Source organism: Rhincodon typus, unplaced genomic scaffold (genome assembly GCF_021869965.1).
Source record: "Rhincodon typus isolate 14 unplaced genomic scaffold, sRhiTyp1.1 hic_rhity00001464, whole genome shotgun sequence".
Lineage (NCBI taxonomy): Eukaryota > Metazoa > Chordata > Chondrichthyes > Orectolobiformes > Rhincodontidae > Rhincodon > Rhincodon typus.
The window spans coordinates 1-25,000 of record NW_025967102.1 but is presented as its reverse complement, the minus strand read 5'-3'; the positions used below and the strand labels follow the sequence as shown (position 1 = coordinate 25,000).

Here is a 25,000-nt window from a genome sequence, read left to right as displayed (position 1 = left end):
ACTGGCTAACGTCACCCTGTATAGACGAGTGCTGTGGAAAAGTCCGCCAAGCAGTTCGCAATTGTGGTGACCCCCTTCCCCTTCTGTAAGCTGAAATGACTGAACTCTATTTTTCTCTCTATTGACTTGACTGTTGGGTGGGGGACTTAATTCCCTCTGCAATATACTGGGCGTTGAAAGGGATAGCACTGCTTTGGTAGGACATTAACACACTTGTTAACAAACACACATTCCACACAGAGGAAAGAAAACCCCTTCAATCTGGCTCTGAGCCATTTTGGATTCAGTTGTGTCTGCGGTGATGACTCTTCACCCGCACATTAATGCCAGTGGTAATAAAATTGTTTAATAGACTCCTGATTATTGCATTCCAACATGTACTTTAGAGGTTACCCTTTGACTTTCACCTGGAAACAACGTTGCTATCTGATTAATTTTATAGCTCCATTCAACTAATTATAAACTGCCACGCTTGCATGGAACTTCTCAAGGTCTCCTTCCAATCTACTCAAAACACTTGTCAAACACTTCCAGAGGTTCAAAAACAAATGCCAAGAAACTCTCTCCTGCCACCTACCTGTAGGTGTTGGCTCATTGCTGGAGTACAGTTGCAGGTGTACAGGTAGCCTTTTTGTGAAATGGCTGATTTGCCATTGTGGTTGCATACGTTTTGACAAAGAACATTGACCACTTTGGACTGCCACAGCCAAACCTGGTCCTGTTCTCCCCTGGTACGTGCAGTGGGATTAGTTGAAGGTGATCAAGAGTTGCGTCTTGCAGTGTTTTATTGCTGTGCGATAGCTTTTTAAAAATTTTTTCATTGGCTAGGCCAGCATTTACTGCCAATCCCTAATTTCCCTGCCAAAGGTGGCGCTGAGCTGCCTTGATGAACCAATGCAATCCTTGGGGGTTGTGGGGGGAGGTGTTTGACACACACAGTGCTTTTAAGACCTGAGTTCCAGGATTTTGACTCGGCTGAACAAGAACTAATTTTATATTTGTGGCCTTTGCCTTCACTCAACCAACCCAGACACCATCCTTATATACTCAAATATGCCCATTTTGCAGCTAAACACTGTATCAATATCCCTTATTTCTTCCAGCTTGATATTTTACGTCAGGGTCTAAAATTTGGATTCAATCAGATTAATGGAGGCAGTGTAATCCTCTGACTGTTCTCTATAATGAGAAATTAAGTTGAGGTGTCTCAACCCCTTTGGAAATGGACATCAATCCACAACATGTTACACACTAATTGATGTAAAGTTGTCATCTTGCTTGGCAATGCCTCAGGATTGCCTGAGTATGTGTGTGGGAGGTGGGATAGAGGGGAATGAAGGTGCTATAACGATGCCGCCCACTAAGTTGAGACTGAGGCTGTTGGGTTAGAATAGAGGAAGGTTCTACACTCTATCTGACATCATTTCACCTGATCTGGAAGAAACTGCTGATCCTGGAGATGTATCGAGTGGCTTGAAATTCAGCTTTAAGCAAGGGTGCAGTTTGGAAGGTAGTGAATCGGTTGCCCCGTTATACAACCCACCCAACAATCTTCACATTCTAATCCATGGAAAAAATGTTGGGGCTGGATTATTTATCAGGCTGAAGCTGAATTTCAGCCGAAGTGAAAAGTTGATGGTTATCCCAGAAACTGACATCCCCTCAACTTTAAGAAAAAAAGTTGTCTCAGGAAGGGCTTTGCAAGGCAAGCCTTTTTGCCTGCAACCTTTCTCTCTTGCACTGACTATTCCGACCACTGGGCTACAAAAGACCATTTTCTGCTTGACGTAGCCTATAAAACCAGTTGCACCCAGATCTGGGGGCAACTGGACACTGTTCTTAATCCCTAACTTTATTCTTTTCTCTTTTGTACGTTAAGTGGCGTAACAGGGTGCACCGGAGGCAACTGCAACGTGCGCTGATGTCTCTCGCTTTTGACCCTGGTGGCTGTTGGGAGCTCAGAAGGACTCGGGAGAAATTGTACTGGAGTACCATCGGGCAAGTGACAGATTTTCCCACGGATGTAGTTGTGAAAAGTTAGGCTTGAAATGTATCATATGAGGTGGCAAGGGAAGAGGGTATTTGCAAACATTCACTGGTCCAAAGGTGGGTGGTTAAACACAAGTAGCCCTCATGGGCTGAACTGCTGTTTCTTCGTCAATTGTTTCTTTTTTCCATTGAGTAATTTGATTCAATGGGATCAAGGCCATTGTTTTCTCTGCGTATGCAGAAGCTGTTTATTAAAGTATTTGTTGTACTTGAGGCATCATCCGCACAAACTTCAGCTGTATGTGATATTCTGTATTTTTTTCTTAAAATAAAAAGCATAGAAAGTGAGAAGTTGCCTTTGGAGACTGGGTGAGCGCTATGGTGCATATCACCACTGATAACATTTTGATTTTGCTGATCTGTTGAATGTTCGATTTTGTTATAGTGTCCCACTGGGTTATGTCTAATCTGCTGATGTTTTGTTGAAACCTGGCTGGTTTTACTAATGGCAGAAACTAGTATTTGCAAATACTGTCAAAGAGTCACATCGATTATCCTCCAGTTGGAACTCCATTTATTATACATCCAGAGCAATTAGACGTGGTGGCATTGAAAGTGCACGCCGTAATCCGTAGAACTCCACATTGTCACTTGATTGAATTGTTGTACTTTATGTGGTATATTGCTCTAATCCTTCCAAAATGTCTGCTTTGACTTACCCCCGATCAGTGCCAAAGAAGATTCAATTTTAGATGTTTCTGTAATGCTGGATTCATGTTGAAGGCTGTACTGGACATCCACAGCACAGAGTAAGCAAAAGGTTGTGATGGTGTAGGCATTGGCTGTCCATGGCCTATCCCCAAAGTAGTGGCCACCCTGGTAACATTGAGGTTGTTTCATTTGAAGATGTGGTGACCTTAGAGCAGCTTAGGCCTTTAAACGCATTTGTGGCCATCATTATGGATGGCAAAGAACAAAAATTAAACATTTAGACTGTTTAAAAACATTTTGGTGGGGAATGTGGTAAGCGTTGTACCACTTTTTTTTTCCCCCAGCATTAAATGGGACCCAGCAGTATAGTAAACTTTGGATGCAAGTTTCATGGATTAGTTCAGGGATTCAACCATTTTGGTCCTGGCTCTGTTTAGGTATCCCTCAGTGGGTAGCTGATTGAAAGCACCAATGGCTCAACTTAACCGTGCAAGCCAGGTCATGTGTCCTTTTGAAGACTCTTCTGCAAGATTAATGGTAAAATGGGCAGAGCATCTGTCAATCATGATCTCCTAGGTTTTGTCCAGCTCTACAGTGGCCTAGCCATTATCCCTCAGAAGAAGCAATTGGACCAGGGAACAATGGACAAAGTACTTAGACTTATTTTCATATTGATGCAGATCCAGGAGAAGACCGGAATTCCCATGGTTTCATGGATAACCTATTGGCTACTAACAAGCCGCTTTTGGCCTCTTCTCTCTTTTCTCTCTTCCACTGACTATTCTGATCACTGGGCTACAAAACAACATTTTCTGCTTGGTGTAGCTATAAACCCATGAAGGCAGAACAGTAGACACCTATATGGACTTCAGCAAGGAAATCGCCAAGGTTCCGCATTGTTGGGTGGTTAGCAATGTTAGATCACATTGAATCCAGGGGGAGCTAGACAATTAGATACAAAATTGGCTTGAAGGTAGGAGACAGGTTGGTGGTGGAGGGTTATTTTTCGACTGATGGCCTGTGACCAGTAGTGTGCCAGAGGGATCGGTGCTGGGTCCACTCCTTTACATCGTTTATATACGTGATTTAGATGTGAATATAGGAGGTATGGTCAGTAAGCTTGCAAATGGCCCCAAAATTGGGAGTGTAGTGGACAGCGAAGAAGGTTATCTCATAGAACAATGGGACCTTGATCAAACAGGTCAATGGGCCAAGGAGTGGCAGATGGAGTTTAATTTAGATAAATGTAAGGTGTTGCACTTTGGTAAGGTAAATCAGATTGGGACTTACACAGTTAATGGTAGGTCCCTGGGGAGTGTTGCAGAACAAAGAGACCTAGGGATGCAGTTGTATAGTTCCTTGGAAGTGGAGCCACAGGTAGACAGGGTAGTGAAGAAGGCATTTGACATACTTGCCTTCGTTGGTCAATGCATTAAGTATAGCTGAGGGGTGACTTTAGAGAGACGCTAGGGTGAATAGCCAAGGTCTTTATCCCAGGGTAGAGGAGCCCAAATTAAAGGGAATAGGTTTAAGGTGAGAGAGGAAAGATTTAAAAGGGACCTGAGGGGCAACTTTTTCCACACAAAGGATGGTGCATATGTAGAATGAGCTGCCAGAGGAAATGGAGGAGATGGGTACAATTACAATATTTAAAAGGCATCTGGATGGGTATATAAACAGGAAGGGTTCAGAGGTATATTGGCCAAATGCTGGCAAATGGAAATAGACAGTTTAGGATATCTGGTTGGCATGGATAAGTTGGACTGTGCTGTATAACTATGACTCTGTGACCCTAAGTGGCAAAACAGAATGCGCAGGATGACTGTGATGGTTGTTGTGAGCTCAGAAGGACTTGGGAGAAATTGTACTGGAGTACCATTGGGCAAGTCGCAGCTTTACTTGTCCTGACAGGCCAAAATTAGCACACTAACTTGGAAAGGCCAGTTGGTATGTTGTTTAGCACCAACAGTGCATCAACCTTATTGCATTGAGGACCAAGAAGCAGTTATCCACAACATTTGGGACTTAGCCTTCAGAATTATTCTGTTTGCATACTTGGCATCGGAAAATTGATCCAAGTCTTTCTGGCTGCTATGAAGTGTGCCTCGTAAAACATACCAATGCCTTTTGAGTGATGCCGATGGGAACATATACACTGAAGGGCAACATTAGGGGTGGAGTCCACCTTGGCGCATACCAAACTCTTTCCCCCACCTGGCCCCTGCCCAATAACATGGAGAAAATAATTCCCTTCTCTGCACTTCTTGCAGGCCGACAATTCGGGACCAAGACCCTACCGGCGAGAAATTTCCCCCAAGGACATTTGCCTGGCAACCTTTCACTTTGCATCCAAGAAAAGCTTCTTCGAGTCTCCTAATGTCCTGACCCTTTCATTTCCTGTACCATTAAATCACAGCCCCTCTCCCATCCAAAAAATCGCAGTCCCTTCCTAACCCTGTGTCGCTGCCCTCATCCTCCTTGTGAGGATGTCCCGCTAAGGTATCTTCAATCTTTGAAACCTGCTGTATTTAAAAGAAAATGTGACAATATTGTTTGTACATTCTTGGGCAATTTTCTTGTGGTTCCCTAAATGATCCCTATTCCAAGCCAATATGTCCTTTTGCCTCACTACTGTTTCAAAAGAAAATATATTTCAGTCACTTATCACAAATGTTGCGTTCCTTTAGTTCCTCACCAAGGTCAATGAGTATCACTGATTAATTCTTGGCCTTATTGACTAAGGAGCTGTCTGACCTTCACCGTGGGATGTCTGCACTCAGAATCTGGATGCTCTGGAATCTTCCATTGTCTTCTCTCTAGAAACAGCCCTTCCTTCTATGGAAGTATTGCACTGCTTAAGGCATTATACTACCATGTGAAAGACGACTCCTCTTTCCCAAGAACATTTTGCTTTTCTTAAGAAAAAAAAAATCCTTCTTTCATTCTTGCCGTTACGAAGAGAGTTGTTGGAAGGAGCTAAGATCTGAATTGACTCAGTCTGATTCTTCATGTTCTTTCATGTTTGGACTGTTTCAGGCATCGTATTGCAACATTTGGCAAACTCTGACTCAAACATTCCACACAGATCAAGCTTTATCCAGTGCATGTGCCTTTTATGAGAAAATGTATGGAATAAGTTTCTCTGCTATCTGCGCAGCCCCTTCCGGAAAGGAGTCTGATTCAGTCTTGAAATATTGCGCTAGAGTTCAGAGGATATCCAGCCCAGTGAAAAGACTTTCATCTACAACTCTGTACTTCAATTTTTGCTCATTCTGTTGGAATCTGGCAGAAACCTGCACTCCCTCATTGTAAAATTCCAGGCTGACTGTAAATGAAGGAGAAGCGTCATTACACCAGTGACGTATTGCATAATCTGTCTCTGAGAAAATAACGTTAGCACAGTTAAGGGTTTGCCTGAACGCAGGCAAATGTATGGTCTTGGTCTTTGCCGCTGATTTGGAATTAAGAGTCAATTACTGACTAAGTATCTTGAGTTACTGTTCTACCCTCACTTGGCTTCTAGTGAAAAGTGAATGTGACTCAGCCCAAGACAGTGAAAAGCAGGAAAGCACGTTTGCTTTTATCACGTCATGGAGTCTCACCCCTACTTTAAGTAGACTTGTGGAACTGCCACAGAAAGATGAGCTATAATGGAGGTCTTGTGGGGGAATAAAAGATGCAATTCAGCTTCTATTTAAAACCTGCTGGATACCACAAATCACTGACTTACTTGAATCAATTATATGCAGCCACCACATTCTGTTTTCTTTTTATGTTTTCTGATTCTGACTCTGATATGGCATGCTGTTTTCATATTACAGTATAAAAGTCTCTGCATGTGGATAATATTAAATGTTTCAATTTCCTATTGTTTCACTTTTGAGAAACTAATCAGAGGAACAACACGAAACAAAATACCAAAAAAAGACTATGGGGTAGAAATTGCAGTGGTGGTCCTGTCATAACTTTAAGCAATTGGTCAAAAAAAAATGTGGCACTACCAACAGTAAACTGCATTAATACGTTTTTCAGCATTAGTGAAATTTCCCAAGGCATTAATGGCTGCTCATTGCGGGAATTAGGTATGGAGATTCCAGGTGCAGTTCAATGAAGTTCAATCAGAAATTGAATATTACAAAACAATATTAATTTTCATGCTTCATAATGTTGGTAGACATAAACCTGTCCTATCTCATCTTGAGAACCGGAAACTCGGGAATAAAATTATTAATTAATTATTTTGCAATGATTGCGCAATTCTGATTTAACATTCAGACATTTTATTGGCTAATGTAATGTTGTAAAGATTCTTCCCCAATGCACTGTGATGCAAGGACTCCATGTTTATCAAGTAGAAAAGCTGCAATTTAATGCCTTTAAGTAATTATTGTGATATAGAATGCTTTACTGCAGGAAGTGGTTGAGGCTGAGACTGTGAGATTTTGTTTTGGAAGGAAGTACTCCTGCACAAATTTAGCAGAGGATGTTGCACTATGAAGCATGGGAGCACTGGGGTTGAGCAGTGGTGTTGGTGCTGGCAGTGAAAAGTTTCAAATGGTTCCAGCAAAGAGTCAGCATGGACACCGTGGCACGGGAGGAGGCTATTCGGCACATTGAGTCCCAGGTCAATAATAAATGTGTTCCGCCATGAGGTTATTGCGGGTTTCTCTTGATGATTATTGTCCAAATGTTTCAACTATTTGTTGCAAGGTTTCAGGAACATCAGAAATTATAAGTCTCGCTTATCTGCTTCCCAACATTATGTTTGAATGTGTTCACAGACGTTACCTCCAAAGTCACTAATGAAGAATCTTACGCACAGGGATTTGTTTGTTTTTGCTGTGGACTTGATGACTTAATGGGTTATTAATACCTTAGAATCCCCTTCAATGTTTTGTTTGACTTGTGCCATGGAGACTTAACCCTTAAATAAACAGAAAAGGTTACATGAAAAATCTGAGAATGAAGCCTCGCTGAGAAAAGATTTCTTGATTTTACACTGCCATGGGATTGAACAGTCTAAATAGTGCTGTTTGTTATTGCAATGCAGCAATCTTCAGTTCTTATTAGCAGCGCATCTTCTATTCAATCAAGTGTTTATCATCTGACAGTCCTGTTTTGTTTGTCATGCTCATCTGGTCACTATCCCTCCTTTCGAGAGAGAGATGTGTGTGCCTGCTTGCACAGAATCATATTCTCACTCTCTGTTGTGCATTGTTGAGTTTGTTAGTCAACAATCACAAGAGATCAAGTTTGGCTTCTGTCAAGTATGTAACTTGAGGCCATGAAAATTGAGAGATGGAAGGAATGAAGGGGTGAATTTGAGTAAAATGGTTTGCAATGAAACCTAGCCCCCCTCTATCTTATGTGAGGTAAATCTTCTGCGTTAGATCAGAAGATCAAAGAAGACGATGACAGGAAGAATCCACTGTGTTATTTTACTTGGATTAGTCACTTTTTACACATTTGGCAACATCCTATAGTTATCCTGCCTTAATGGCTGATATAATCTTTCCTGATTCAACCAGTTTGGTTGCAGTTGTTGAACTGCCATGGTATGTAATAAATTTAACTGGATCTCTGAGGAGTCTGTATTCTTGAATGCTTTCAAATTGATATTTGTTCAGTTCGAGTCACATGGGATTGGCAACCACCTTCCTGAGACTACTGTTCATAACCTCCAACTATATTAAAGCTCCGACTGGTCGGACAGGCCCGTTGCTGTTATTAATTACTCCTGTGGCAGTGCTCCTGATGGCTCAGAGGTTACTACTTCCCAAGAATCTGGTATCAAAAGTACGACAGGAATTAAATATGACACTTACCAAGGAGTACATGCCAGAGGCAAAGTGTTTTGAAATTACTGTCAAACTAAGTACTTGTCATGGCATCTTTCCGGTTAGTTGGAAGTTGGTGCCTCCTTTTATAGGAGGGATCATCAACAATCTGAAGAGGTGTTTATTGTCATTTTATCGTGTGCACTGGTTATTGGGTAAATGTCTCCTGTTCCACCTTTGGTGTTATTCAGCAGTTGTAATGTCTATAGATTCTTAGCTTATGAAGCCTGGGATGAACAGATGAAATAGATTTAGTTTCATTACCTTGTTTGGAGACTGTTGTCCTTAGGAGGGAGTCGCCTCTTGGAAAATAATGGAATGTTCTGCAAACACATTCCCTAATTGAGCAGATTAAACAATTTTTGGGGTGGTATCCATAGTAGGATCTATTGTAAATGGTTTGTTTTAAAATGTAGGATGAAAGGCAGCCTTCATTCCATGTTCTCATTTTAATTAGCTTAATTCCTCTGGGCTCTCCTGGTCCCTTCCAGGTGGGGAATGGGTCAAAAACGCCTGATCTGTTCACCGAGATAGGGAACTCGCATTCTGATTTTTGACCTACAGTACTGTGATGGGGGTGATGAGTCAGCCCACTACTGGCATGGTGGGATGGACTAATGAGAAAATGTTCCAGTGCTTTCCATCCAACCAGTACTTTGAAAAGTAATGGTACCTGAAACATAGTTTTGCTGTGAAACTCTATTAATGATTTTGGATCTAAAAGAAGCTCAGTAAATCATGGTGAATACATCAAAGTAAAATTCTGGTTACACTAGTGACTAATTCCTTGAAAAATAGTTTGCTTGTTAATGTGGGGAACTGGTTGGTGTTTTGTATTTTTGCAAAAGGCCACCTTCCCCTGTGGTTACCTTGGGGAAACCGGCTGGACCAGATTGTCAGTCACAAGTTAAGCTTCGAGAACGTGACCTTTTTTCACCTCAAGTGGAAGGACTGTAAAGTTGAGCACTTTATTCTTTTGCCTTTATATTCTACATTTTGGTTTATTTTTGTGTTTTAAGCTGGGTGCTGGAGAATGATGACACTATACTCTCACGGTATTTTGTAAAAAAAAAACATGACAATAAATAAATCAAATTTTGACTAGTCAAACTCTGAAGAAAATATTTTCTTTGGTATTACTTGAAAACTGTAATGATCATTTTAAAAAAAAAAGTCTTATTGGTGGGATTCTGTTCAAGTCTTTTCTGTAGTTTTATCTGTTAACCTTTTGGTATGGGTAGAGTCTTGGGGCCTGGGATAGATGACTTGTGTCAACTGTATGTAATATTGCTATTGGATTCCCAGTCCAAACGCATGGGAATTCCTGTGTTTTTTTTTAACAAGAGATATTAAAAATATTTGCTAAAATTAACCAGAGGAAAGAATATAACCGTAATATAGAAGCCAGGAAATGTTGGAAAATGTAATATTTGTTTTAAAAAGTAGGCCTTTTCAACAGAAATGCTGCAATATTAGCAAATGTTGACTAATTTTGCAGTCTGTCTTTACCTCCAAACTCAATTATTCTAATGTGTTCCGGGGCTGGTCTCCTAATTGGGATCTTAGTAAACTTCAGCTTGTCCTCAACTTTGCTGAACATATCCAAATTATGTGGTTGAGGTTTGTGGTTGAAAATTTTAAAGATTTGCAGCATTTTAAGTGAACTAATTTATCTTCATCTTGGTCCTGAATACAGTTCAGGAATTTCATCCTGCGCTCTCTCTGCCTGTCTGTGCTTCTTCTCCTATAATGTGCTTCTTGTAACCTTGTCTTTATCCAAACATTTGATTACTTACTCTAATATTTTCTTAAGTTGCATTTGGTTTAAAATGTTTGTATTTTTTTGCAAATGTGCATCCACTTCCCTTGAAATGTTTTTTTTTTAAAAATCTTGCATTTATAGAGCAACTTTCATAACTGCAGTGTTTGTGAAATTACTTTTAATGTGTCGTAACTGTTGAAATGTAGGGATTGCAGAAGCTAACTCGTACAGTGTGCAGCAAATTTCCACAAACAGAAATTTGGTTATAATCAGACCAGGGTTTCTAGCTGAGGGTTAATATTGACAAGGCACTGTGGCAAAATTCCCTGTTCTTTATTTTTAAGGTAGCACCATTAATGTGAAACTGAAAGGGCAGATATGGCCTTGGTTTAATGTTTTCTCGAAACACGGTGCCTCTCACAACATGGCTGTCCCTCAGATATGTATTATAATGTATCTGTGTGGGTGTACACAGTCAGGGTGGATAAGGTTGTTCTTCCATCCACTGTTCCCAACGGTTATGTACCCAACCTGGGTTCACAAAATAAAGAGCAGATGATTGGCTATGAAGTGCAGGACCATGATGAAACAATATTATAGAGTTAATATCTTGTACAGGGGATAAAACTGGCAGGGAGGGAGAAATCCAAAAGAAGTCCTACTAATTGCAACAAAAAGACTGGGTGTGTTCTCCTGGAAGTAGGCTGGAGATCTGCTTACTCTTTAATTACATCTCTTGAGCTGACTCTGTGTTCAATGTTTAAACTTCAAAATGTTTTATTCCCTTACTGTTATTGCAGAGGTATTTGGATTCAGACCGCACCTCATTCAGTGCTTCAGCTCTGGGCACCGGAAGCCCTGGAGACATTGAAGTGTTGAAAGTAGACAATATAAGAGTCGCAAGGTTCATTCTTGGCACTGAGATCTTAGTTGAGAGGAAGTTAAGCCTGTCTGTTTTGACCTGTGGTATCACCTCGGAGATCAAAAAAAATTGGCTTTTACTCCCTTACATTCTGAAAACAGGGGAGCTGAGGCAAGATTTAAATTTTGATAGGGACTTGATAGGATTGATATGAACAGACTGTTTCTTTGGTTGGAGGGAATTGAAAATGAGAGAAATACAATCTTAGTCTTAAAACTAAAGTCTAGTGAGTGAAATCAGGAAACCGCTCTTCAGAAAGGTGAGAATGTAGTGTTCTGTTTTTGTTCCCCAAACTCCTCCACATACGTGTGCTTACAACAAAACAAAACTGAACTCTGGGTGAATCATTTGAAGTTTGCAAGATTCAGGTTGATAGATTTTATTTTGCTGGGCAAGGGCATCAAGGGATATATGGAGTTCAGGTGAGAAAATGTAGCTGGAGTACAGATTAGCCAAGGGATATGTCACACAGTCTGAGAGGTGTCACTAAAGTTAGAGAATCACAGGAGTAGGACAAATAGACGCAAGCTCAAACTATCAAGCGGAAAATGCATCATATTATCTTCAGCGGGTGACATAGAAATCCTATTGTTTTGGTGTGATGGTGGGAAATGATTTTGGAGTGTAATGGTGAGACTGGAGGATCGTGCTAGGTCAATGATATTAAAATAGCCTTTTTTTACATCCAGAATTTTCGATAATGTGTTTCAGCATATTCTCAGCTGTGATATGTATATTCTATGGACCACAATATTTTTCTGTTGTGTACGAGTGCCAAAGATACATTGGGTTGGAAAGAGGGAATAGAGAAACAATTAAATTGTTTTTGATGGTACAAAAATGGTAACTGTTTTTCACTTTTACTAATCTAAGTTTAGATTATAACCAAGGCCACTGATTAGTAATTTTTCACAGAAGGCAATGAAATTGTGAAATACAATCCCCAGAAAACCAGGGAACATCTTGAATCTTGTAGTAAAAGCAGGATTCTAGTCATCAGTCAGCTAATGATGATCGAGCCTTTAACGTTAAAAAGCTTCCTTTTGTCAGGACTGTTCTTCTTTACTGCCTGTCTTGGCTTCAGTTCCTTTTGTTTTAGTTCATTTTAGCTTCTTTTTAATGTTGAGTTGGGGACCACAGCTAGAGATTTGAGGGAGATTGGGGGTGGACGGGAGTGGGCTAATGTAGAAAGGAAGGGAATGCTGTATTTGGAAGGGTGTGGAAAATAGCTTGAATTGTGCTGCTCTGATCACACTGTTATCTAACATAGCACCCAAGTGATGTTAAACAGTCTCCTTAAGGAGTGTCATGTTGCTGTGCTCCAGAACCTAATTGGTAATAGACTCGAGCTATACAGAAATGACTGTTCTGCCATTATGTTGAAATAACATTGGAAGAACACATGTAAGTCGAGTTGTAATCCCTACCAGAATTTGTGCTTTTACCATCAAAGTGATAACCGCCCAAAGATAGCAAGGCAGACAAGCTTGTCTGGAATGATATAAATACAAGTTTTCTTCACAAAACATTGTGTTAGGAATTTATTAAAGAAAATCCTAAAACAAAATTCCTGGAATATTTCTCTGTTGGTCAAAGGGAGGAGTTGACAATTAGAATCTTGGACCGAGCTCGGATGCTTGAAGGTCTCATTTGAGAGAGACAGAGGTGGAGGAGAATATGTGTTTCCCTTACAGAAAGTGTATCTGCCTGGAGAATCTTGTTTCCCAATGAGTGAGAGTACTTTTTTTTGAGAAAGTAACAATTTGAAAAATTCAGTAGTTTGAAAAATGTTTGCATGTCCACTATGTTTTTGAATGTGTGTAATTATGTAAGTGGCTTTTTATTGTAAGTACATCTGATCGTGTAGGAGTTTCCAGCTGTTGAGTATTTTTGGATGTCTGTTTCTCATCAATGTTTTACTGCATTAAGCAGTATTTATTTTGCTGCAGATGCTGCTAAGTGATAACAATGCTGATTCATAGGGCAGAAATACAATTTTACTTGCTCTTATAGAGAAAATGACTAGACCCATATGTCCTTCAATGAACAGTCAATACGTATCCTTGCACAGACTGTCGGGTCCCCCTTGATCACAATCAGCAGTCAACTCTCTTAAATACTGTGGAATTTCTATATTCTCTGTTTCTTTAATTATTTTCATGACAACCCATCTGGGCCTGTTGATCTAGAATGGGAAGGAGGGAACCTATGCCTTTTCAGAAAGTTTCATCATCCTTTACAAGCTGCTTTTGGGTGGAAGTAGATTTGAGATATAGTTGCATTTGCTCCTTTCCTGTGCTTTTCATCAAAAAGGGAATTTTCATCCTCCTGTCCCTGAAATCTCACTCCCGTGGCACTTAGCAGACCTGTGTTTCTCTATTTTCTTGGAGGAGCACAGCCTTTGGTAAACAGGGTTGTTAGTATATCTGTATCGCATGCCTCAAGATAAGTTTGTCTGTAAGTAAATGGACTTACTTCTGTTGTTGCATGAAATGCTGCATTCACTCACCACCGCAAAGTTCTACAAATCAATATAATGCCTTCACAGCATATAATTTGAATCTGTAATTATAGTCCTGAGTATCTCTTTGTTCATATGGATTATGAAAAATATCACGTGCCACTATTTATATTTCCCTCTTATCCCAAGAATAAGAATATGAGTAATCTTCGAACTCTGCTCCTCTTTGCTGATACATTTCTACTATTTTTTTTTCCTTCCGTAAAAATAGACTTAGCGGTAGCACTCTGGTCTGCAAATTAAAAACACCATGGCTTTAATGTTTTGAACACAACTTCCTTTCATTCTCCATTATGTGGTGCCTTTCAAAATGTAAGGATATTTTGAAGTGCTTTTGCAATGTAGTCTCCTTCTTTCTAGGGCAAATTGACTTGCAGTCTACATGCACCCAATTCCAAAAAATAACACTGATAGATCACTGTATAATCTCTTTTTTTAAAAAATATTGATTAAAGAGTTGGTCAGAACACTTTGTGGGGGACTGCTGTACTGTTCTTCTTCAACATTGCCTCAGGATTCTTCAGTGTCTGTCTGAGATAGGGCCTTGGTTTTCAGTGTCACCTAAAGAGTTTCTATTTGTCTGCTGTTGCACTCTGTCTCTCCCACAGGGATGTGGTCCAAGCCCTGTGACCTTGGATAAACATTAACCAAATGCCCAAGTTCAAGGAGCTTCAGGTGTGTGTGGGAGAACAATTTGAGTTTAACCAGCTAAGTGCCATTGTGATCACTGCTACAGAATATTTAACAAGCTCTTAATCCCATTGGGGCTCTCTTCCTTGGAACCAAGTGGGCAGAATTCTTGTGCCAAGTGACATGATAAAATTCTTCCACCACTCCAAGCCCCATTACTGAAATAAGCTGGTTCATCAGCACCTTTTGAGTGTGACTTTTGGCTCAGATATTAGTACTCACGCCTCTGATTCGAACACAGAATTCAAGGTTGACATTGGACAGTGCTGCTCTTCCAGATAACTTATGAAACCAAGGCCATATCTATCCATTTAAGAGGGTGCTAAAGATGCAGTGGTACTGCTTTGAAGAGCAGATAGATCTACTCTGTTCCTTGATCAACACTGGACAAATAAATCAACTGGTCACTGTCATTATTGCTGAATAAGTTCCCCTAAATAGCAGAAGATTGGCTTCTCACATTTCAACCATGATAACAGGAGGCAGTGACCTAGAGATAATATCACTTGGTTATTTAGAGACCCAGGTAATGTTCCGAATCCTGCCATGGCAGATGGTGAAATTGGAATTCAACAAAAATCTGGCATTAACAGTCTCATGATGACCATCAAACAGTTGCTAATTGTCAGAAAAAAAACTCATCTGGTTCACTAATGTCCTTTGGGGAAGGAAACTGCCATCCTTACCTGGACTGGCTTACATGTGACTCCAAACTCACAGCAATGTGGTTGGCACTTAACTGCCCTCTGGGCAATTAGGGATGGGAAATAAACGCTGGCCTAGCCAGTGATGCTCAGATGTCCCATGAATAAATATTTAAAAAAATCAAATGTACTTAATTGGCTGTGGGGCAATTAAGATTATCCAGTGGCCATCTTTTTCTAAAGGGTGGCTTCTATCAAGCCTGCTTGTATGGATATGGTCAATATTTTTTAAGATAGGTGCATTTCTAAATGCACCAAATAGGTTTGAAAGCCATGGTCATTCAATTACTGTATCGGATGTACCTCCTTTCTTAATTGTTTCTTTCCTTAAAATAACAAATGTTGCGATTTCCATTTGAGCCATGTCTTGTGCCACATCACTTCCTTGCAAATGTAAACCTTTCTTGTGCTGATTCTCCCAATCAAAATGGTGTGTACGAGCTGCTATCATGTAGATAAGCAGACCCACAGATGGAGAGGAAAGGAAGAGCCTTCTGTACACTTTTATGTTTATAAGCTGGGTTAATTAACAACAATGGATGTGTCATATTTGTCAGTCACGCATTCTTGTTCTGTAGTTATTTTTTAAACTCGAGTCATACCACTATATTGTTACAAAATGCAGTGTAACTAACTATAGTCACTAAGTTGGTTTGGCGGAAGTGATCTTTCAGACCTATTTTTAAATTGGCCCTCCTAGGATGGCAACTATTCTTTCTTTCAGCAATCAATGTCCTGGGTTCATTTTATGTGTCTTGCAACCATTTTTTAACAGATACTTTTGATGCTTGAGGTTCAGTTGTATTGGAAAATATTATCATCAACTATTTTGCTGAGCTCTGTGGATCTTGTGATAGTGATAGTCCTGGAAGAAAATGTTTTCTTTCATTTTCCAGTGAAGGATCTTGTACACTTTATTTCCACTAATTACCTCTGTTGATAAGATTGTGTGTAACTCCTCCAAAAGCTAATTTTACAGGGTGTGTCTTCAAATATTGGACTATAATGTTCTCTTTTAAAATTTAGCTTTTCTGTCTTTAACTAAGATTAGGCCTGTGGATTTTTTTTTAAACTTGTTAGACACAGTTTAGTGCATTTAGATGCCACACATCCATTCAGCTTAGCAGGAACACCGCTCCTGACCTCACTACCTCTCTTTGTCTCTGTCTTTTTTAGTGCTTTATAGACAGCAGTGCCATGTCTTTTATTTGAATAAATTTACATTTAATTAGCCTTGAGTGTTTGTAAAATATCCTTGGCCAACATGTTGCAGTACACTTTACATCTCCAGAAGGCTTGAGGTATGCACTAAGCATTGGTTGCATTCAAATTCTTCGCTAAAGTCAAGTAATCAGTAGATTATTTTTCTAACACTCCCAAAATAAACACCGTTTCGAAGTGGTTTGCGCTGTACAAACTTTTAAATACTTTGCAGTCACACCACGGTGTAAATATGGTATTTGCAGGCCAGTGTGCACAATACTTAATAGAAAGGGACTAACAGCATTGTGTATGATTGTTTGGGAAGAGATAACAGGAGTGTATGGAAAGTGTTAACCGGTTAGGCCCCCTGTTGCTGTTTGTTTGTCCACCATCTGGGTTATCAGAGTAATCAGTAATAATGTAGCAAAACAGAGCCTCGCCCCAGTTATGTCATAAAATCCGTACAGTGTGGAAGCAAGGCATTTGGCATATCGAGTCTGCACCAACCCTCTGAAGAACATCCCACCTAGACCCAGCCCCTTTACCCCACATGTCCTGTGGCTAACTCACCTAGTCTGCACATCCCTGGTCACTTCGGGCAATTTAGCATGGCCAAAAATTGGAAACCCACGCAGACACGGGGAGAATGTGCAAACTCCATACAGACAGTCACCCGAGGCTGGAATCGAACCCAGGTCCCTGGCGCTGTGAGGCGGCAGTGCTAACCACTGGGCCACCCTTTTGCCATCTTGTTTCAGTGGCAGATCTTTGGTTCGACTGCTGGTTAAGTTTCTGTGGGGGCTGGCTTGTGGGTGGAGTTTTTGGCATGAGGGGTGGGGAAGTGAAAGTAAGGGGGCTAATACTTTTGATTGATTCCTTCCTTAGATCAGTGGTTTACAACTGGCAGTTTTCTGTGACCAGGTGTGACATGTGCCATGAAGCTTTAGGGAAGCAGTGTTGAGTGTTGAGGCTACATCTGTGCTTCTGATCTCCTCTGCAGCCTCAGCGCCTGTTATTGATGGCAGTACCTGCTGACACCAGGAACCCCTATTGACTGCACAAGCCCCGAGAGCCGTTCTTGCGTAGATGTCTGATATCCCACATGCAGTATGAAAGAACTGGGTGGGCTGTCAGGATTGCTTGTCTCATTGCAGTGTGCCTTGACAGTGAAAAGGTTGGGCACCACTGCCCTAGAGAGAGATCCAGGAGGACAGATTACTCCCGCTGTCATGTACTGTACTTGAGACCTTTATGATGTTTACAAGCTAATGGCTTAGAGGGCTGTAGGCAGACCCAGTCACAAAGCCAGTCCACCCCTACACCTTGTGGGCTAGCGTCATGTGGTGATAGTCTCCACTGACCAAATTTTAATATTTTTCTTAATTCACTGCAATAGGCAAAGGAGTGAGTGAATTTCACAACCCTGGCATTCAGGGGTGACATGTTGAGTTGGGAGTAGAGTGCCAGTGCAGGCAGGGGGTCTGGATCAGTGTTTCAAATAGGTAGCAGACCACTGTTTTCGAATATGTTGTTGTCCTTTTTCTGTGTTCAAAACATACCATAAGACATAGGACCAGAAATTAGGCCATTCGGCCCATCGAGTCTGCTCCGCCATTCGATCATGGCTGATATGTTCCTCAACCCCATTCCCCTGCTTTCTCCCCGTAGCCCTTGATAATCAAGAACCTATCTATCTCAGTCTTAAATGTACTCTTAAATGTAAAATGTTTTGTGGTTTCTGGAGACCGACAGGAGATCAGTTGGAAAGCTGACAGAGCCAACCAACTGTTCAAGTCAGCTAAACGTTCACCCAAAGAGCCAAGTTTCGAAATTGTTTTGCTGACTTTCTAATGATCACCTGCTGAATTAGCAGCAAATTGCTATTCCAAATTAATGTTTAAAAGTTGCACAGATAGATGAGGCAGCCTCCTGTTTTTTTCGAGCTTTGCTTGCTAACGTATGCAACTAAATCTCTGATGTCAACTGACAAGATTTAATGGTCTTTCTTGCTCTTTGGAATTGTTGTACCACTGGCACTGCCACTGATTCGGATGAAAATGATTTCTAATATGAATTCTTGGTGATCATTCCAGTTCAAAAACAAAAACAAACTTGTCTTGCATGCTGCTGAGTCTGCATTGGTGTGCCTCTGCCTGTATTATATACTTTGTGTGCCTTTCTCTTTCTCTGTCTCTTTTGAGGTAATGTTTTTGTTATGAGGACATGAAAGGTATGACCAGATAATTTCTAATCAACCTTTTCAGAGATGTAATATACACCTCTGGTAGGGCTTGAACCTGGGCCTCCTGGGTCACTATCACTTCCACAAGAGCCACAGAAATCGTACTGCATAAATTTTTAGTTAGCCTTATTTTTCTAATCGACCTGTTCAGAGACGTTGTTACACACTTCTAGAGCAAGTGGATTTTACCCCTGCACTGGGAGGCCCAGGTTCAGGGGCATATTGGAGATAGCCATTGCCTGGCATTTGTTTGGCGTGAATGTCACCTGCCACTTGCCAAACCAAGCCTGGATTTTATCCAGAGATAGTAAGAACTGCCGATGCTGAAGTCAGCGATAACACAGTGTGGAGAGCTGGAGGAACACAGCAGGCCAGGCAGCATCAGAGGAGCAGGAAAGCTTCTGAAGAAGGGTCTCGATCCGAAACGTCAGATTTCCTGCACCTCTGATGCTGCCTGGCCTGCTGTGTTCCTCCAGCTCCACACTGGATATTGTCCAGATATTGTTGCATTTGAACATGGACTGCTTCAGTATCGGAGGAGTTGCAAATGGTGTTGAACAATTAGGAGATTTGGAGATTTATGGGATGCTGTAGTGCACTAGTAATTTCCTCCACGTTGTTACATCCGTCCGTCTGCCTATCGTGTGTGAAAATTGAAACTTGATGCCACTGACTCTCAACACTGTAAAGAGCTTCAGCCATTTCAGAGTGAATTCTGTGTTCAGGCACTGTAGCCATTTCTGTACTTGGTTGAATAAAATTTGAGTTGTAGTTAAGCGTTGTATTTTTGAATTTCCTGTCTGTCCCTTTACCCCCATCCCAATAATTATAATCAAAATAGAATATGGTGTTTGAATCCTGGCCCCTTCTCCTGTTGTTGACCTTAAGCTTTGATTTACTACCCCATTCCACTTCGGTGCCTTTTCGTCAGGCGAAGCCTAAATTTATTGCGTACAAATGCAGCTTATGACCTGTAGTAGTTTTAATCAATGTTGATCAAGATGACGTTCTCAACATTACTGTAACTTGGTTCTATTTCCTACATTTTTCCATTTTCAAACTCTTGTTGATTTTGCTTTTCCCTCTAGTCTTTTCTCATTTTCTTCCTCCCTGTCATGAAGATCCTGTCTCCTTTGCTGTGCTACAGTTGCCACGCAACCTCTGGCACATAGTCATGGGGCAGAGATCATTAATTGTGTGATACTCCTTGGATCCCTGCTTGGCCCTGTCCTAAATCCACACGCATGATTTACTCCTGTTCCTTTTTAGGTTGACTGCCAATAATCCACTCCTGTGGGAATGCAGCCTATTTCTCTTACCAGTGTTGCTGTATATACCAAAAACAAGGCTGTGTAGTAAATTTTCCTTCCTCCTCCTCTACATTGAGACCAATTATTGTGCCGTCACAGCACCTTGACTGAGGTCAACCTACACAACTGGTCGAACCCTTACAACTGTGTTGTTCGTTTCTATTCATCCTCCTTGGAGTGTTTTGTTTTTACTTAAAGTGACATAATGACGTATAAATGAGTGGTAAATCTAATGAAACACTTAAGGACAGTAAAGTGCCTTGAGTGTACTGTAATGTAAAAATAATTCCTTGCATTGTCCCAGCAGGGAAGGGGGGATGCCTGTATCCTCTTTTGAGGAAGAGGTTTGTGTTTGTATTGCTTCTGAATCTGTGAGGGCGCTGTAGAGTTAAGCTGGTTTTATTAAATTTCCCCTCCCCCCACTTTGTGTTTTACAGACTGTCGAAGAGGCTGCAGGACAAGGTGTCACCATCACCGGCAATAGGACCTTCAACAACTGGAACTGGCCGAATGCGGTTATTTTTGCTGCAACAGTCATCACCACAATCGGTAAGGCGCGTCACCGATGCGTGGTCAGACTCTCTGGACGTGACCCCACTTTGTCTTTTTTTTAAATACATATAATTTCTCTCCTCTGCTTCCTTCGCATGTGGTCACAGGATATGGAAACATTGCACCCAAGACTTCACAGGGCCGGCTATTCTGCATCTTCTATGGGCTGTTTGGTACACCGCTCTGCCTCTCCTGGATCAGTGCGTTGGGGAAGTTTTTTGGAGGACGAGCTAAGAAGTTGGGTGAAGCCTTGACCAGGAAAGGCATGAGTCCAGTAAGCATACTTGCTTCACTTCTCTCTCTCTTATTTTAAAAAGCCCCTTTTTTTTCTGTTTGTCACAAACATTGCACGTTTCATTGCACCTTCTAAACCAGGCGGATCGTTGTTCTGGGCTCTTGAAATTCCAAGCTGCTTTCCGCAGGAGTAATGCGAAGGTTCCGAGTCAGTTCGATGTATATGCCAAAACCAAACACGCACAAAATGCTGGTGAAACTGCGCAGGTCTGGCAGTATCTGTGGAGAATGAAACAGAGTTAACGTTTCAATTCTGACAGGACTCTTCAGAACTTGAGTAAACTCTGTCTCCACAGATGCTACCAGACTTTGCTGAAGTCCTCCAGCATTTTGTGTTCGTTTCAGATTTCCGACGTGCGTAGTGTTTTGCTTTTAATTGGTGTGTACAGTGCATTCCTGAAGGGACTGAGATTTAAAAAAAGCCTTACTGCATGATACTGAGCCACACAGACCTGTGAAAAGAGCTACTTACATTTTTCCAAAATACTGCTAGGTTTTCTCTCTCTTCATCACTATCCTTTTGATCTTCTTCAGTGTTCCGTTTGTGTGAACAGAATTTGACTGGGAAGAAATGCTTGCATTGCCATAGTGTCCTCTGTGGCCTGGAAGGTTTCTCGAAATGCTTTGCAGCCAGTGAATTAATTTTTGTGTCTGGTCTGTTTTAATGTGCTCCCAATGATGCACATAGCAAGATCTCACAGACAGCAATTGAGGTTATAACCAGATCATCTGTTTTAATGATGCTAGTTGATGGATAAATGGTTGGTCAGGATTACGAGGCGGAGCTTCCCTGCCATTCTCCAGACAGTACCTTCCTTTTATATCCACCTCGGACTGCGGGCAGTCCTTGGCTTCTGATCTCATCAGGAAGTCAGCACGGCCGACAGTGTAGTGCCCCTCAGAACTACACCAGAGACTCAGACTACATGATGTCCTCGTGTCTCTGAAGAGGAACCCACAATCTCCTAACTTGAGACAAATGTGCTATAAACTGAGCCATAACTAAAAACGCTACTCTATTTAGCACCATCAAATAGCACTTATAAACAAGGATTAAATAATAATTAAACTAAACGCAGAGGTTAAATAAGATTTTAATTTTAAGATACTGTGCCTGTGGAACTGCTATATTTCTAGCTAATTGGATTTTGTTTATAGTAAATGACATACTATTGGCTTTTTTGACATGAACCCATTAGTTGAAATTGGAAATTAAAAGGTAGAGGTGTGTTTATAAGGAATGTAACCATGTTGAAGCATTCTGAAGGTAACAGCTGCTGCTTTTTGTGTATTCTGTGCTGTCTCTCTGTTCTTGCCCTAATGTGTTCCATCCTTTCCTTTAATAGCGGAAGGCCCAGATAACCTGCACAGCTATTTTCATTGTATGGGGTGTCCTGGTGCATCTGGTAATGCCACCCTTTGTCTTTATGGTGACTGAAGGCTGGTCATACATTGAAGGCTTGTACTACTCTTTCATCACAATATCCACCATTGGGTTTGGAGATTTCGTGGCAGGTAAGGATGCAGTTCTGAATAGTTTGTCTCCTATTGGATTGATGGGCATGAGGTCTGCTTTTGCATCATGTAAATGTGATGTTTGAAATGGGGATGATACTGGAGTATGAAGACATTTTGATCATAGATGTCTGTTTTGCATTGCATGTTGCAAGGGTACCCCTCTGTCACCGCAACCCATAAGGTGCACATGTTTAAAGCAGACTGCGACACCAATTTGTTTAATTAACTGTGAACTTCAGCAGCAGTCCAATACCAGAGTGCAAGAGACTTCAAAGATTCCCTGCTCCGAACACACTGATATTCCAGATCAGAATCCTGCAAACGAGACAGAGCTATAAAGGATAGACTATTCACTACAAGCAGTATCACTGTACTCCAGTCCCATTGAAGCAAAAATGCTGTCGTACTTGACTCTTCTGAGTGTCCTGAGTTACTTTTGTTTTGTAGAAGAATTGTCTGGATGAACTGCTGTTGACAGTATCTATTTAATTGGCCACACGCTCAACGTACACATGTTTTGGAACTGAAAAAGAGAGGCAAAAATAGTATTCTGTCCTACACTGCCCCAGCATCCCTCTCCAGAAAGGGATGTATGCTAGATGTACAATCTAACCAACTCCTTACTCTCCCACTATCCAGCATGTGGCTTTAGCCGCACAGTGTGGAGGGGAGGAGAACAGCGATTTTTCTCTATGATGATCAATAGAAGTCCCAAGGTAAAGAGCTGTAGGAGAGTTTTTCCCGACCAGGGACAAAGACTCAGGAGGCAGGCAGGATTCAGGCAAGTGGGAGATGTTTATTCAAGCCAAAACCGGTTTATGTAGGGAGAGAGCCAAAGGATCTTCCCCGAATCCTCCTTTGGAGGATAGATCAATGACACATGCTCTGCTTTTACAAAGAAATACAGCACTTTTATACATTTTGTGTTTGATTATTGTAACACAATATATTCCCTGTCCTTCCCCCTTAATCCAAACACCCAATCCCGTGGGGCACCTAATCAATAATTGGCGCTTCAATGTACAGCCCCAGGTTCCCATCATCTTATTGTGTTAGCTAGACATTGTAATCTCTGGTCCTTGGGATCTTTCCATTCATTTTATTCATTTGCATTGCAAACATTTAATGGCCATATTCCTTCGGGTCTTTCTCGGGCTTATTTATCTGTAAGGACAGCTGGAATTCTATTACCCATTGTGTTTGGTGTTGTCTCTCATCAAATTCAGTTACTCCTTTTATTTTCCCACTGTCCCAATTACATAATGGAAAAACAAAAAGTCAGTTAGTTGTAACTAAGCCTAAGGCTAATTAACCTTTACATCTAGATTTACCTTTACATTTAAATGTTTTTTAAGGCTTGTATTATATTCGCGTTATGTATTGAAACCAACTTCTATGATTAGAGCATTTTTGGCCTGAAATTGTTTAATATTGTAGGTAGCTTCAAAGAGGCAACTATTTACTACGAAATAACTTCAGCTGTTATCCTTGCAGCTGCTTAAGGACTTAATCTAACGCCTAATGTTAATTCATTTACTGGGTCAATCGTTCTTTCATTAATAAAGCCGGAGTTGGTCATTTATCTGTCCTAAGGCATCCTTTTAACAGAACTGCCTCGGATGGGGACACATGGAGGGTGGGCCGAAGGGCCTGTACTGTGCTTTACTGTTCTATGTTCTATGTTTCTATGTTTTACTAGCCTTCTAGTGGTTCTGTTCGAAGGTACCATTGTACTTCACTGTGTGAGCAGGCTGCTTAGTTTTGCTTAGCTTCTGTCTGCCATCTTGTACGCAGGCATGGACCACTTAGTGTGGTCAGATACAGGTCACCTTACATAGCCAGATACAGGTCATCCCTACAGAGCCAAGAAAGATGAGGCAAAGAGGACCCCAGACCCAATTCCTGAAATTGATCACCTGAGGTTTTTCACTGCTTCACTATGACAGGCATGCAACATATTCTGTCACATAGATGAGGTTGGTGGGAGCATGGGAGTCTCGATTCGGCACTGGGGTAGGGTCACTGAGTGAGAAGGTCAGTATGGCTGTCGAGAGGAAATCCACTCTACTCGTCCAGTTTCAACTTGGATTTTGCTTTATCCTAGCTAATAGGAGCCGAGTGAAACAATTTCCGCCTGAGGTCTTCCTGAGACATGTTCAGTTGCGTGAGATAGTGGTGTGACTTCTCGAAAACCTTTCTCCACTTCCTCATTCCCTTCTTCACTACTTCCTGATTCTGAGATCTCTTGTTGTAGAGAAGAGGTGGAGGAGAGTAATTATCAGGGTGTTCCTATCTGCCTCTTTGTTCCCCACTAACCAGAGATATTGGTGGCGTCTTTGAGGCTGTTCAACCTTTTTATTTGTGACCCTCCAGATTTGGGTACCAGAAAGATGTGAAGAACAAAATAATTTGATACTGGTATAAATGAAATAAAACAATTTGCATCATTAGAATTGCATAAATAACGTTCTTCAGTTTGTCTCATTTGCAACATTTATTCTTGTGTTTCAGTTTAGTAGCTGCAGAATGACCTTTAATCATATTCTTGTTCCATAGGTGTAGACCCAAATGCCAACTACCACATCCTTTACAGATACTTTGTTGAGCTTTGGATCTACTTGGGTTTGGCATGGATTTCCCTTTTCTTCAACTGGAAAGTTAGCATGTTCGTCCAGGCACACAAAGCCATTAAGAAACGGCGGAAGCGAATGAGGGAATCTGTGGTAACCGTGTCAAACACCCAGC

The 25,000-nt window shown here is 41.2% G+C and overlaps 1 protein-coding gene across 1 annotated transcript; it reads left to right on the top strand.

Moving 5' to 3' along the window:
* Positions 1-31: 31 nt before the first annotated feature.
* LOC109915982 (potassium channel subfamily K member 5) lies at positions 32-24,996 on the top strand (the record flags this gene model as incomplete). The annotated part of the gene is made up of 5 exons (XM_048592574.1): positions 32-85; positions 20,329-20,440; positions 20,551-20,717; positions 22,084-22,252; positions 24,812-24,996. Coding segments are annotated over exons 3-5 (363 nt in total), but the record flags the coding sequence as incomplete, so codon positions are not given.
* Between the last annotated feature and the right edge of the window lie 4 nt (positions 24,997-25,000).